This window comes from Electrophorus electricus, chromosome 11 (genome assembly GCF_041902795.1).
Source record: "Electrophorus electricus isolate QZ-2024a chromosome 11, ASM4190279v1, whole genome shotgun sequence".
Lineage (NCBI taxonomy): Eukaryota > Metazoa > Chordata > Actinopteri > Gymnotiformes > Gymnotidae > Electrophorus > Electrophorus electricus.
The window spans coordinates 18,155,001-18,170,459 of NC_137507.1; the positions used below are offsets into that span (position 1 = coordinate 18,155,001).

The window sequence follows — 15,459 nt, forward strand, 5'->3', positions numbered from 1 at the left end:
TTTCTGAGCATAACCTGTCTGTTATTTCATTTGGGCTTTTAAAAAATCAGTGCATTATTTAATAAATAAAATAAAATACACCCATAGTGGCTCAAGCAGAGGCATACTGCACCAAGAACAGGGGAACATGAGGACGAAAAAGTCTAAACTAAACAAAAAACCGTTCTCTCTATGGCTTCTGCAGTCAGACCTTCTCTGCTGTTGTCTTCTACACCTCCCCCAACCCAATGCCACTAATGAGGGGGAGGAGCAATTTAATTAGGAGCTATAACGGCAGCTCCATCCCTCAGGGCTGCCCACTGATGGGGCAACTACTGTTTAATGACTCTGAGGAAACACTAGTAACCACCACACTCCACTCTGACCTCCTCTGCCCTGCTGCTCAGTGAAAAATGGTTGCTGCTGCAGGTTTCTGGATATCTTTAGTGAGCACAGGAAGGGCAAGATATCGAGAGGGCAGTTATTATAGAAGAAAAGGGAAGAAAGACATAAACATGCAACTTCCAAAGTGGGATACTATTTGGAAAGAGAAAGACAAAAATCAAGTAAAAATAAAGACAAAGACCGAGAGAGAGAGAGAGAGAGAGAGAGAGAGAGAGAGAGAGAGAGAGAAAGAGAGAGAGAGAGAGAGAAATTAAACATTTCCTGGACAGTTTCCATTACTTGTCTTGTGATGATGGGACAGAGTTATGGGCTTTGTACTTTGCCAGTTTTATCATTGGCAAGTGCCAAAAATGTCCAAATGTGTCCAAATGTTCAAAGATGTGCCTTGAGCCTAAAAGCATTTTATCTACATAAGAAATTAAAGGTAGTCCGTTCAATAAAAAGTACTTTTCATTTTGTTCATTTACATTTACAGCATTTGGCAGACTCTCTTATCTCATAGAATGTATCCTAGCTAGTAGGCCAGTAAGTTAGAGTTCAAGATACCATTGAACTAGAATGCTGTTGAAACACAGGGATCAATGCTGATGCCTAGAAGTGCAAAACACATAACAATCAACAACAATCAGTGCAATAAACAATATCCTACAATAAGTACTAGAGTTACAGTTACTCAACATAGATGGAGGATCAATAGTCATTTAAATATTTCACAAACAGTTGGGTCTTCAGTCGGCATTTGAAGACTGCAATGGACAGCCAGCGGAAGTTCATTCCACAGTGTGGCAGCCAGGACAGAGAATAGTCTCCGTGCTTGTCTTCCATGAGACTTGAAGCATGGTGTTTCAAGGCGAGCCGTACTTGAGGTTCCAAGTACTTGAGGTATGGTTCGGGCTTTGGCCGTTGCCATCATGTATGAAGGGGCTGGTCCATTTTTGGCTTTGTAGGCGAGCATCAAGGTTTTAAAACTGATTCTGGCAGCTACAGGGAGCCAATGAAGGGTACACAGCAGTAGTGTGGCATGTGTGAACTTCAGAAGATTGAAGGCTAGCCGTGCTGCTGCATGCTGGACCAGAGGTTTGATGGCTCTGACTGTTCAGATGCTTATAAAAATGCAGCATCTTTAAAGTGTGAGCATGTTTCTCTCTCTTAAGCACACATGTGCGCGCACACAAACACACGCACGCGCTCGCGCGCGTGCACTCGCACGCACACACACACACACACACACGCACACACACACGCACACGCACGCACACACACGCACACACACACACACACGCACGCACACACACACACACACACACACACACACACACACACACACATAGGCACATCACATCCTTAAACTGTCATTGATTTTTCTAGTGAATCAGCAAGAAGGCAGAATAAAGGGAGTTTGCAAAATGCTGCCCTCCTCTCTCTCTCTCTCTCTCGCTCTCTCTCTCTCTCTCTCTTGCTCTCTCTCTCTCTCTCTCTCTCTCTTTCTTTCTCAGGTATACACACTTTCAGACTTTATGGTGAGCATTTCTGTTAAGACTGTTAGACTTTCAAGACAATAAACTTAATATACTCTGACTTTCTAAGTAATATACCCTACTTTCTAAGCACCACTGTGGTGTGAGGTATAAGTGGCCAGCATCTCCTGGGCTGATGGAGACTGAGAGGTTAGACAGACTGAGCTTCGATGATCTGAAACAAACAGGGGGTTCGGTGACCTCAGCATGTAATCATGTAAGATGGCGAGAGGAGACTCCTGGCTTACACACAGCACGCTGCAGTAATTACACATCATAAGCGCAATAGTTTTGAGTTTCATGTAGATACAGGCACACAGTCTTACACTACATGCAAGTGTTTAAGCTTGTAAGATTGTAGAAAAAAACTGGTGCGTGTGCTTTTGACTTGTGCGTTTTGCTGCTCCTGCATTCATATGCGTTTATACCACGAAAAAAAGTTATTTTTTATGAAAAAAAGAAAGACTACTTTTTTATTTTTTATGATAATGTATCAGTGGAGTCCTCAGAAGCATAGCAATGAAAGTACACACACACACACACATACACAGATTTATCTCTCTGCTCCTCACCATACTGATACGTGAGTGTGAGAAACATCCATCAATGAAATGTCTGAACTAACTCAATTGCCTCAAAGAACTTAACAGCTTCTTTGGCTGCTAAAAACCTTTTATCTCTCAGTCTGCTCCAGGGTGGCTGTAACTCCACCATGCCCAGATAATAAGGTCAAACGTCTGAGCCCTAACACATCTCACGTACAAGACTCTCAGACATCAACAGGCCATGCAAGGGGAAAAGCGTAGGAGAGGAACCTGCTTAGGCCCTGAGAAGGGGGAGGGTAATATATTCAAATATATTGGATTATATTTTAATTTCCCATATATATTTATAGGCCTATATAATAGTCACACTTGTCACACACACCAGACTTTTTATGACTGAGGTTGAAATCTCACTACAGTTGCTCGCTGGCCCACACTTTAACCGTGTGGTGGCTTGAAAAATCAAAGACCCATTCAATAGGTCACGGTTTCTCTAGTCGGCCTCCATGTCGTCTGTGACCATGTTCTGGTTCTGTGCTCCTTCCCCTATCCACCGCTTTGTCCTGCCCCCACCCCTGCACTGCTCTGTCTTGTTTGGCTCTGGGTTTTGGTTTTGTAGTACTTTACGTTAGGGTTTATTTCTTGTTTTCTTCTTAGTGTGTGGCTGTTAGTTTTGTAGTCCTTTTGTGCTTGTTCTTGGCTGTGTTTTTCCCCCATCGTCGGAAATAAAGGATGTTCACACATCCGTCCTGCTTCCTCATTTACGTTACCAGCATTTCAAAAGAAACTCATGGTAATGATCTGACACTTATGCAGTCTGACTGATTAACTTCATGTAATAAAATGAGTAATAAATGTCGAAATGAAGGCAACGTTGATTTGCAGGTGGTGGAATACAAGCCATACATTACACCAGTGGAATTAACATAATAACCAAGGTCCATGCCATTAAACAAATTCTAGACCACTCTTGGGAAAGAGTTATAGTAAAATGATAACTCAATTATGCTAACAAGTTTGGTTTTAAACAGAAACAAATGGAGAATTAATCTATGGCCAAACTATGTCAAAATTTGAATTAATTTGTTTTCTACTCTGAAATATATCACTTATTTGTGTTTTCCAAGGCCTGACTATGGATGAAAGAAGCCATGTAAATGGATTATACAATGAGGATTATACAATGGGGATTATACAATGGGGAAAGAAGTGTATATTGTGGTGGTCAATAAAGCAGCTTAGTACATCCAGATCTGTAATTGATGTGTCCTTAAAAACTGAGGCCTGTAAGGAGGCAGCAGAGCTACAGAGATGAATTGATAGAATGGTAATGCCCTCACGGAAATTTACATTAACAGAAACACACACACACACACACACACACACACACACACACACACACACACACACACACACACACACACACACACAATACTAATTTTGTGCAACCTGAAAAAAATAGTGGTTTGTTAGATCATTTCATCCTAATGCACATCCACGAACACTCCCACCAAAACACAGTACACAGAAACATGCACAAAACTACTCACATCTTATAAAGTTGGAGAAGAAAACACACCTGCAAACACAGCGGTTTTGGGCCACTAAGAGGGGTCTCTAGTGGATTACCCAGCAAGTCAAAACTACTAAACTAGAAACATTAACGATGTGGCAGGCAAGATCATACCCAGATTCTCATTGAAGCTAAACCCAATAAGCCAAAGACCAAGATCAAAGACAGCCCATTAGCACTACAGAAAAGTGTTGATAGATTTCTAGTTAAAGAAGAAGCACTGGGCTTCTGAGACATCCGACTGAGAGTGCAAACCTCTGTAAAACTCTCTGCAGAAGACTTATCGTTACAGGTGTGTCAGGGTGAGTAAGCAGGAAGAAGCCTATCCGTATCATTATCCATGTAATCCCAAAACACTCCAGACTATCATTACCAGACACTGAGCAGTGCTGGAGGGTGAGAGAAGGCTAGAGAGAGACAAGGTGCGTGTGGAAAAAATGGTGATTCTCATACCTACAGCACTATCCGCACTATGAGAGCTAGTTCCCTGGAGAGCGCTTCCCACAAGGACGACAGAGAGGCACGGGGAGACAACAAAAGAGGAAAAGCTAGAGACAGACAAAGCGTGGAGGAGAATGAGTGACAGGGTGGTGACTCCCTCCATTATGATGACCTTTGACCCATTTGGCAGAGATCAGAGTGTGTAGACAGTTTGCGAAGTAATGAGGGTGCTGCAACGTTCTAGACCATCACATTGTTGACTACTGCAGAATAGATGGCCGATTGCATACACCCCATTACTACATGCAAGCACAGAGAGCACTGAGACCCCCACCCCCCCGGCCCAAATAGTTCCATAAACAAACGTAGTTCTTTGTATAATGCAACTGTGCTAATACAGTGTGTGTGTGTGTGTGTGTGTGTGTGTGTGTGTGTGTGTGTGTGTGTGTGTGTGTGTGTGTGTGTGTGTGTGTCCCATTTTAGAGAGCTAACAGGTTTGCTCAAACTGCTGCATGTAAGAGCTGAAATGGAAAGATTTACTGCAGCTTACATACAACTTCACAGCCTGTCAGTGATGCCAATTTCTTGTTGCCATGACATTCCTCTGCTGTTATGGTCGTTCATAGCTTAAACCAGCGCTTTCTGACCCAGTCTTTAACACACGGAGCACACTGACCTGACATTCTTCAACGCCAACATTCGAATGCTGCTAGTTGAGTTTGGTAGTAATTACTGTAGAATACTAGACTCATGTGCTCCGAGTTAAAAAACTGCATGTTTGCCCTCTTGTAGGTCCTAGTATACATGTACCATGAGGGGTGGTTTGAAAAACTCTGAACTTAAATAATACCATCTAGTTCTTGTCTTAGAGTAGGGGTATCCAATTCCGGTCCTGGGAAGCTGGAGCTCTGCAAAGTTTAGTGACTGCTCTGCTCTGCTCCAAACCTGGCAATTTATTGATGAGTTGAATCGGCTGCGTTTATGTATGCAATTACCAAGCCACACTGGTCTCTGGCCCTCTTGGAACAGGGTTTGACACAGTGCTACATTAACTAATATTAGTTAAGCATACCTGATTCAGCTCATCAATCAATCGCCAGGTTTAGTAGGTTGGTCTGAGCAAAGCAGGCACTAAACTTTGCAGAACTCCGGCCCTCCAAGACCGGACTTGGACACCCCTGTCCAAAAAACTGCAGAGTTTAGCTAGAAGAGCAACCTCTACCTGACACACATATATTAATCTAATAATCTCTAATCTGAGTTAAAACTAAGGAGAGGAGAGCAGAGGAGAAAAGAGCGCAGGAATAGAAGCACTATCATTCAAAATGTCAATTTTGAGTGCTGTAATTGCAATTATGCCTCAAAATGTTTAATAATCAGGTATCATAAATTTTTTAAGCAGCAATACAAATATGATGGTTTACAGCAATCTATTGCAACCGTAGCCCCGAGAGACTTACCAAGTGTAGACCTAATCATGTTCTTTCTTACTGAATAAGGCTATTAACATCAAAACCCTTAGTCAGCCATGGCAAACTGTGCTCTCCAATGTTAATCACTGCCCCATTTTGATGTGGTATAGGTATTTGAGGTCAAACCTGTTGTATCACAATTAGTGTCATATTGTCACGTCTATGGCTTCCAGCCTACCCCAAGAGGGCTTCCCATAATCCCCCAGTCCATTCACAAGACCTAGCCTAATAGTCTCACTTGCGTCCAATTACCCTTAATGTTTTGTCTATTTTAACCTACCTGTATCTGTTCCTCTTTGCGAAGTCTCGCTCCACAGTGCTTCTAAGATGTTCCATTGTACATACCCGATTGTTGTGGTTCTGACTCTATGCTCATCCTCTTTATTTTTGTTCTTTCACTCCCTGCCTGTCATCTCACTGTTTCTGGTATTGGACCAGGATTGTTGCTGACTCTGTTTTTGGATCAAGATGATTATTCATAAATGAACCGAAATTCTTGCTCCAGAACTTTCACTTGCAGTTAAGTGCTGGTATATTCCTTAAATCTTCACCGAGGTTTGTCACAATGCAAAAAGTATTCTGGAGCAGATTTTCAAACCTCTGTTTTGAATATGCAGTTAGCTAGGACTCCTTGATTCCAAGGTTAAATGTCCATATAGAAACCAAACAGTGAGCAGCTTCTACTATAAACTGCTGTCATAAACAAAACATGAAAATGGAGTCATTTATAAATGCATTAGAACACACCTTGACTGCTGATGTGAAAATACAATAACATATCTATCAAAAACAGTCTGTGAATTGACTTACAGCAACAAATTTACTAAGTTGGTATATCGATTCAGTATTGTGGAAAGCTGATATTTTTTACCTGCCAACCTACTAGATGAATTGAAAGCTTGAGGGACTGCAAAGAACTGCAAAGCTCAAAGAAACACTGAAGTTTTCCTGACACACTGGAAGTTTACACCATAGTGCTGTTCTAGTTTTTGACAGAAGGCAAACACTCACAAGCACAATGAGCCAGAACTCAAAACACCCATCACTCCAGCAATCGGCTCCAGCAATGAGAGATAAACAAGAGGTCGCTAAAAGCTAACCAGGTCACCTTATCCATGTGTGTGCGTGAGAGAATATCGCACAACTCGCTTTTGTGTTAAGGAACACCACACATACAACATCTTAAGGTGTCAGACTCAGCATTAGACTCTACAAAAATTCCTGGCCGCTTTCATTTAGAAACTTGGGCCCACGTACATTTTGCCAGAGCTGGAAAATAACATGGAAACATTCATCAAATCATAGAGCAGGGGCCAGTGTAGATTCAGCAGCAGAGGATTGTGTTTCCCCACAAAGCTCCCTTGCACACCACACACTTCAGGCTCATTCCTGGATCCTCAAGCACATGGCTTGCACAGGATAGTGAGAGATTTTGGGCTCCTCTGAGATTAAGATGGCACTTAGTACAACTCTGTTTCCCAAAAAGCATGGTAGTCTTGAGTCTTCTTGAAGATGATCCAGAGTGGCTAAGTGATATCACTCATCTTCACATGAGCATTCACTATTCACTGCTGCTTTTGGCATCTGGGGCTCTGTTTGCTTGCTCAGTCTGCTTTTGGTCTTGCAAGTGGGTACCTATTTAGAATGAACTCAACAACACACACACACACATACACACACACACCAAATACTGGATAGTGGACCTGCGAGATTAAGTGTGCGGCTATCTAGCATTTTCAACTGAGCTTGTAGATCTAAGTTGGCAATAAATGTTCCTAAAGCCTGCATTTACATGAAGCACAATGTCAGATGCAAAATGTAAAAAAAAATCTGATATATGCACATATTTTCCCCACAACTCCCCAAAGCCTGTTTCACTTTCTTTCACAAAGTTTCAAGAAACAAGTCATGCAGATAAAATTTTAATATGTAAATTAATTCTAATTATGATACACATGACAAAAGAATAGAATTTTGAAAGTGTAGTCAGAACTACAAGGCAAACCTAAACCCCACAGTACAACACAGACTAGGGTGCTTATGACAGTGTACAGAAAACAACATCAAAGCCTCACACCTTGAAAAACGGCACAGGACACTGGGCTTATAGAATTTTAAGACTGACTTAGAATACGCTTCCCTAACTGAAAACACAGAGCTGCAAAGCTTTGATACAAAGTTTCATGCTTGTGTTTATTTATTTATTTATCACCCACCCAAAAGATAAGATGACTGAAGACCCAAACCAAAGATTAAAATCTAAAAATGGCTAAGATAGCAAAAGATAAGTTCTATAGGGCATTTAAATGGCAATGACACTTTTCATATTTATATTAATTAGCATGTAATGCTGACAGTGAAATAAAGTTACTAGTTACAGTAAGACTATATAAACTTGTTTTGAATCATTTCATGTGCAAAGTTCAGTGTAATGTATCTCTCATCCAGTGTCATTATGTTGTCCTATGCGAGAAAGATACTTCATATATATATTACATCTCCGTGTCCTGCATAAACAGTCTACTTAACCGCAGATGTGAACTATCCGAGGGATTTCAGCTAAATCTGTGCATACAAATATAAAAGATGAAAGGTAACATTTTAGAGCACGACATTACAGTAGCCTCAATCACTGCTTCCATCATTTAGACATAAATACACCCAAAGGCGTGGTAGAAAGCGACAAACGCGCGAACACCAGTTGCAAACTAGGACACTTTAATTGCATTTGACCATTCTTTGCACATTTTCTGCCTTCGTGCACAAAAGAGTCAACTGCGCTCGTCGTTTTGCTCCCACAAGCTTACACGAACTCCGAAGTGACACACCAGCGAAAGTAGCCCGGGCTACGCTATCGGTATCCGATTACGCATTCTCAAACGACACACACACACACACACACACACACACACACACACACACACACACACACACACACACACACACACACACACACAAACACACACACCTACACACACGCACGCACGCACGCACACATGCACACACACTTTCTACCAGTCCGCTTCTTAGCAACTCCTTAGAAGCCCACAGAAACGAGCTCAAACAACTGGGAAGCAGTCTCAACACCTACCGACACTCTCTCTGAAACAGTATCTACTGTTGCTCTCTTTGCAAACTTTCTCCCGAGTCCCCAGCTTGAGCGTATTGTTTCTCTTATATCAAACAACGAGTGTTGTCATAATTTGACGCAAATAATTTGAGTGCGTGAAAGAGTGCAAACATGCACTTAAACGTGAATTTGAAGCCCTCAGGGGCAGGCGAGGGCTGTAACTGGTTCGGTTCTGTGAACTCACCTTGCTTGACGCACTTTAACCGGACGGGGTCTTTGCAGTGCCTGACCACAGCCCACACATCTCTGGTCGTGAGTCCGGCTACTGGCGTGTCGTTCACCTCGAGAAGCAGCTTGTCCCGGGACAGCGTGCCGCTCTGGACGTCCGCGACGTACGGAAACCGTCCATTCTCCGCGCCCCCGCGCAGGTCCAAGCCGAGCTGTCCCCGCGCGTCCCTGTGCAGGACGACCTCGTGGACTTTGCTGGTCCAGTGTCTCTTCTTCTTCAGGCTTTTGGACATGTTTGGGGCCGTGGCATGGCACGAAGGGGGATCGGCCGCGCGTCAAGTTCTCCGTTCGCCTCGCGGCCCGCGCCCGTCACGCGAAGCGCCTCCCGTAACGGGCGTCGGGCGTGTGCATGGCGCGCGGCGGGTCCGCGAAAGCTGATCGCGTTACGCGTTACCGTAACCAAGAGCAGAGCCGCTCGCCAAACGGCTGCAGCCGACTGAACCGGATGTGATGTGTGCAGAAGGAGCGGAGGCGGCGTTGCCCGCTGGAGAGGAGAAAGAAGAGCGAAGAAAGTAGCGGAACTCCCATCGCACTGTTTCGCGTTTCACTCTGCAAACTGCTGGAATGTAAACTGTGCAGCAGTCCCGCAGCAAACGTGTCCCTCACAATAAATCTTGCACATCTAATCCAGCCGTTCTTCTTCATTAGACCATGTTGTAGGAAAAGAAAGTATGCTAAAACTTTTTAATAACTCACAGGAAACCAGCATGTAGAGCAATCAACTCCAAGGACAAAACCAACACGTTATTGACTATTTCAGTGACTTTATCTCGTTCTTGCAAAGGAGTTTACAGGCACGATCGCACACGTGCACGCGTGCACACAGACGATAATCATCAACCAAGTTTAGAAATATATTAACTATATATATTAACTATAATAAACACTTTTTTTGACTCCGCATTTGAAAACATTACTACCATAATGGAAATAATGGAGACTAGAGAGATCATGGACTAGATTTGAGTAATCGTGACAGAAACAGATTGCTTGTTAATCCCAATGTTTGTACAGATTTGGAGATTATCGGATGTTATCGAATGCCAGAATTGAAAACAAACCCACTGGATTGGAAACAACAGGATAACTGAACTTTTAAGGCATCCATCTACAATCTACAAAATCAGCATGTTTCATGTCTTGTCATGTCATGATGATGACGGATCTTGCATTTTTATTACATTTAAATATAATATTATCTATCTATCTATCTATCTATCTATCTATCTATCTATCTATCTATCTATCTATCTATCTATCTATCTATCTATCTATCTATCTATCTATCTATCTATCTAGATAGATAGATAGATAGATAGATAGATAGATAGATAGATAGATAGATAGATAGATAGATAGATAGATAGATAGATAGATAGATAGATAGATAGATAGATATAGTAACAACAACACAACAACAGAACACCATGCATGGCTAAACTGTATAGGCTCGTTGGGGAGGTGGGGGGTTACTGTTGTAATGTTGTGTGGGTTGTTCAGATGACCTAATCTGGATCTAAATAATATAGGTAGATCAATGCCAGAGCAGAGCCTAACATCATAGGACACTAGGTTTATTCATTCATATGGCGCCAAGAGACTTTAATCAAGCTAATGCTCCCTTTTTATATTGCAAGAATCACCCAGAAATGGTTTGAGGAATGTTCAGGTGAAATGGTGTTATTAAATGGGCCATCACAGTCTCCTGATGTTAATACCATCAAGTACCTTTGGAATGAACTCAAGGACAGCTGCTTCAGCATATACGGAAGCGGCCACCCATTAAACTGCGGCAGTTGCATGATGTTCTGATGTCTGGGACAGGCAGCTGTTATCAGGGCCAAAGGTGATATAAACTGCTACCGGCCAGGGGATTCTACCTTTTTTGGTAACTATGTCTATATTCTTACCGTAAACATGAAACACAAATATATTTAGCAGTTAGTCACAGCGCAGATGACTGAAGGTTCATAAAGTCAAGGAATTGGTGTTATGTCACTGCAGTATTCAGATTTATTTAAAATTTAAATGGATGGTGATCAATGGATGAATTGTTTTTTTTAACAAAACAAATATGATCTGATTTTTCATTCTTTGTCATTTTTTCAAATTTCTACTGAGTTATTAAAAGACTGTGATTTCAAGCATTTAGGATACAGTGACAATATATTAAACCCTCTTCAAACAAAACAACAGCTGTCTTGTTGCTGGTTTTAAAGATGGCTCTCTTGAATCACTTTAGAAATATTCCCTTTATCTGTAATGCCGCATTGTTTATAAAAAGGTTCTCATATCATCTTTATAGTACAGCAAAACTGTCTGCTTCCTCTGCTATTGACTTCGTGTTCATATTGAACATCGAGGTAATTTTATCAGGGTTTTTGAGTTAGTCACAGTTTCGTAAATTATATATCAAGTTGCACAGAAGCATCAATATTTTTGAATTCCCAGTACTTTTCATCTTTCCAAAATTAGAGCAGTGTAGATGCAAACCTAGAGCACTTCGCTCCAAATGTGTTTCATTCGATTTCAGAGGGTATCTTTTTAGCTGTGCTATAGGACAGATGTAAACTGCTCCATGTGTTCATATGATACTTTGCCATGACAAGGAGTGGCAGTGGTGAGGAGAAAATGTTTGGAGATGCTGAAGGGACTCTTTATGTTGTGGTAAGAGGTTTTAAAGGAGCTGAGGAATTCTCTGAGAAAGCCAGAATGGCACTGGCTCACTGGGGAGTGCCCTGCCTTTAAAATGAAAAGCAAACATAGTCAGACAAAAGTAGACAGCATGGGGACCGAATGACCTTTATTTAACAACAGTACTTTCTTTGGGTTGAGATGAACCTGGATCAGACTTTACCAGCAGCCATACAAATGTAAGCTTTAGGTTTGATTCACCTCCAGCTCGTAGCATTTATATCATTAATAGATCTTAAAGAGGTTGACTAAAGACTCGTGACTGGTCATTGGTTTGTGTATCACTTCTATACCTTGGCTTTGCCTCAGCACACATAAACACATGCTTATAAAAATGCCGAAGTGATAATCTTTTCTGTTTGTTTGTGTATAAACAAATGAGATAAAATACCAAAAACTTGTCAAGATACCTCCGCGCAAGGCAGGAACAAATCAATCCCGGAAACAATGTTGCCTTGGGGATGGTGGCAAATCACTAGGCAACGTGATGTAACCATCATGATGAGCATAATTTCCAAGCAATTCGTCGCTATCCAGGAATGGAGTGGAGGAAGCTGGAGACTCCAGCGGTCTTGCTGCAGCAGAGCTGCCCAGACCAGGAGGGCAGATGGGAGGCGATGTTGCCTCCTTCACATCATTATGGGCAGTAATAGTCATCAGAAACGCGAGCGGGAGGCTTTGTGTTTCTTCACTCCCATTTGGCGAAGGGGCACTTTCCTCCACTGATGAAATTGCATTTGGTCGGGGGATTGAGAAGAACACTTGTTCCTGCTCGTTAATGGCGAAAAGAGAGCGGTAAAAGGATTCGGCCGTGTGCGTGTACCGCGTTCGCCGTGTTTACTTTTCCACAGTCTGCTCTGTGGAATGACACCATGCGCACACTCACACGCACTCACAGAAAGACATGTACAAACATACTCACATAAAGTCACACAAATTCTCAGAAGCTGAAGGTGGTGACAGTAGGAGGGTATTGCTAGTTAACCAGTTTAGCTATGAAAGCGATAGAAAGGAGAGAGAGAGAGAGAGAGAGAGAGAGAGAAGAATATCATTCACAAGACAAAAAAGGGAACAAGAGAGAAACTCGAATACTGAAAGCAAAAAGATGAAGAATCAGTGTTGTGCGCATTGCTGAGGCTTTATCATGCACTGCAGGCATAGAGTGAGGTCAGCCAACAGCACCACTGTGATCAGATAAAGTGGATTTACACACCATAAAGAGTAAGCTGGCACTCTGCTTGGAACAAACAGTAGTTGGCAGTGAGACCCCCAACAGCTCATCCACACAGTGAGACCTCCAACAGCTCATCCACACAGTGAGACCTCCAACAGCACATCCACACAGTGAGACTCCCAACAGCACATCCACACAGTGAGACCCCCAACAGCACATCCACACAGTGAGACCCCCAACAGCACATCCACACAGTGAGACTCCCAACAGCTCATCCACACAGTGAGACCTCCAACAGCACATCCACACAGTGAGACCCCCAACAGCACATCCACACAGTGAGACCCCCAACAGCACATCCACACAGTGAGACTCCCAACAGCTCATCCACACAGTGAGACTCCCAACAGCTCATCCACACAGTGAGACCTCCAACAGCACATCCACACAGTGAGACCCCCAACAGCACATCCACACAGTGAGACCCCCAACAGCACATCCACACAGTGAGACCTCCAACAGCACATCCACACAGTGAGACTTCCAACAGCTCATCCACACAGTGAGACTCCCAACAGCTCATCCACACAGTGAGACCTCCAACAGCTCATCCACTCAGTGAGACCCCCAACAGCTCATCCACACAGTGAGACCGCCAACAGCTCATCCACACAGTGAGACCTCCAAGAACTCATCCACTCAGTGACAGCCAGTCTGTCTCCAAGTGCACTTCTATATGCTCTCAACTCAGGCTGCCTCATTTCTTAACTTTTATATATGTGTGCCACATGCAAATGAGGAACAGAATATTTTTATAGCAGTATAATGCATCAGGTCAAGTCGCTCCATTGTTCTGTGGGTGTTCTTATGAATCACAGCTTAAATAGGATCCAACAAACATAAATAATTTTGGTCAGAGGGGAAGTCGGTCTTTAACCAAGGCATATCACGATCACAGTTTGTAGCTAAAATAATTGCAATATAATATTTTTGCCCATATCATGCAGTCCCCCTGTCAGCCTATTGCACTCTGCACTTGCTGTGCAGCCAATGTGAATATGAGCAAGATCCTTTGAACTGATCTGGGATAAGGTCCCTCTGTCAATTTAATGCTATTCGAGATGTAAAGGGTGTTGTATCTGGTGTTGTATCAGTACTCTTGGGTTGGTGCTTTTGGTAAACATGGCCCTGACTGTTCCAGCTACGGAAAGCTGAAGAAGATGGTGTTTTTGTTTACTTCCCCTGAAGCGTGTGTAATCAGAATCAGAATTGTGCTTGTTGGCCAAGTATGCTGACCCACAAGGAATTTGGTTCCGGCTGTCGGCAGCTCAAGCAATAGGCAATATACATACAATACACAACAAACAAGCAAATTAACATGAATATATACAAATTATGTATAGCACAACATTATACACTAAAGTGCCAATATGTGTGATACTGCTAAAATCAGTAGTTACGATATATGGGAGTAATTTTGTGATAGAGTCTTATGCAGCACATTAATGTAGCTGTGAGCAGCACGTTATGGCGATCATTGAAGGAAAGAAGAAAAGCTGTGTGCAGGTGGTATGAGTCAGCGATTTGTGATGGTGATGGCATGAGGGAAGAAACTGCTCTAGTGTGCAGTTTTAGGGGTAGGTTCTGGGGCGCCTGCTGGAAGGGAGGAGTTGAGCGAGGCCGTGAGACGGACCTATAGTGATTTTCCCTGCCCGTTTCCTGGTTCTCCAGGAGTACGAGTCCTGGAGGGAGAGCAGCAGAGCCCTGGCGATCTTTTTTGTTGTACTCACTCTTGGCTGCAGGCCGTTCCTGCCTGCTGATTGGCTACTCTGAACCAGACCGTGATGGATGTGCATATGGCAGGTTCTATGATTGCGGTGTAGAACTGACTCTTCAGCTCCTGGGGTAGACCACACCTCTTCAGCTGTCACAGAAAGCACATTCTCTGCTGGGTCTGATGTTGATGTTGATGTTGGTCTCCCACTTCAGATCTTGGGAAATGTGCAGTTCCCAGAAACTTGAAGAATTCCATGGTAGACACGAGGCTGTTGGATTTTGTGAGGGGGAGCAGTGCCAAAAGGTCCTAAAATCCATCGTCATCTCTACAGTCTTCAGCGTGTTCAGCTCCAAGCTGTTCTGACAGTACCACAGCATTCACCATTTCGCACATATTGTGTGGTATTGTTTGTTATTGCACTTATTGTTGTCCCATATAGAGCATGTGCTTATTTTGCACTTCTAGGTATCAGCATTGATTCCAGTATATCAGCAGTATTTTAGTTCAACGATATCTTGAACTCT

At 42.8% G+C, this 15,459-nt stretch overlaps 1 protein-coding gene across 13 annotated transcripts in view; it reads right to left on the reverse strand.

Moving 5' to 3' along the window:
• Positions 1 to 10,349, reverse strand: part of magi2a (membrane associated guanylate kinase, WW and PDZ domain containing 2a) — a 194,879-nt gene extending 184,530 nt beyond the window's left edge. For 9 of the 13 annotated variants that reach the window (XM_081722718.1, XM_026997476.3, XM_026997462.3 and 6 more), the window contains exon 1: positions 9,247 to 10,345. In XM_081722718.1, the coding sequence (XP_081578844.1) occupies positions 9,247 to 9,523 (277 nt within the window). In that variant the 5' untranslated portion in view covers positions 9,524 to 10,345. Of the gene's footprint in view, positions 1 to 9,246 lie in introns of all 13 variants that reach the window. The other 4 variants (XM_026997482.3, XM_026997472.3, XM_081722720.1 and 1 more) reach the window with 3 other exon arrangements.
• Positions 10,350 to 15,459: the final 5,110 nt, after the last annotated feature.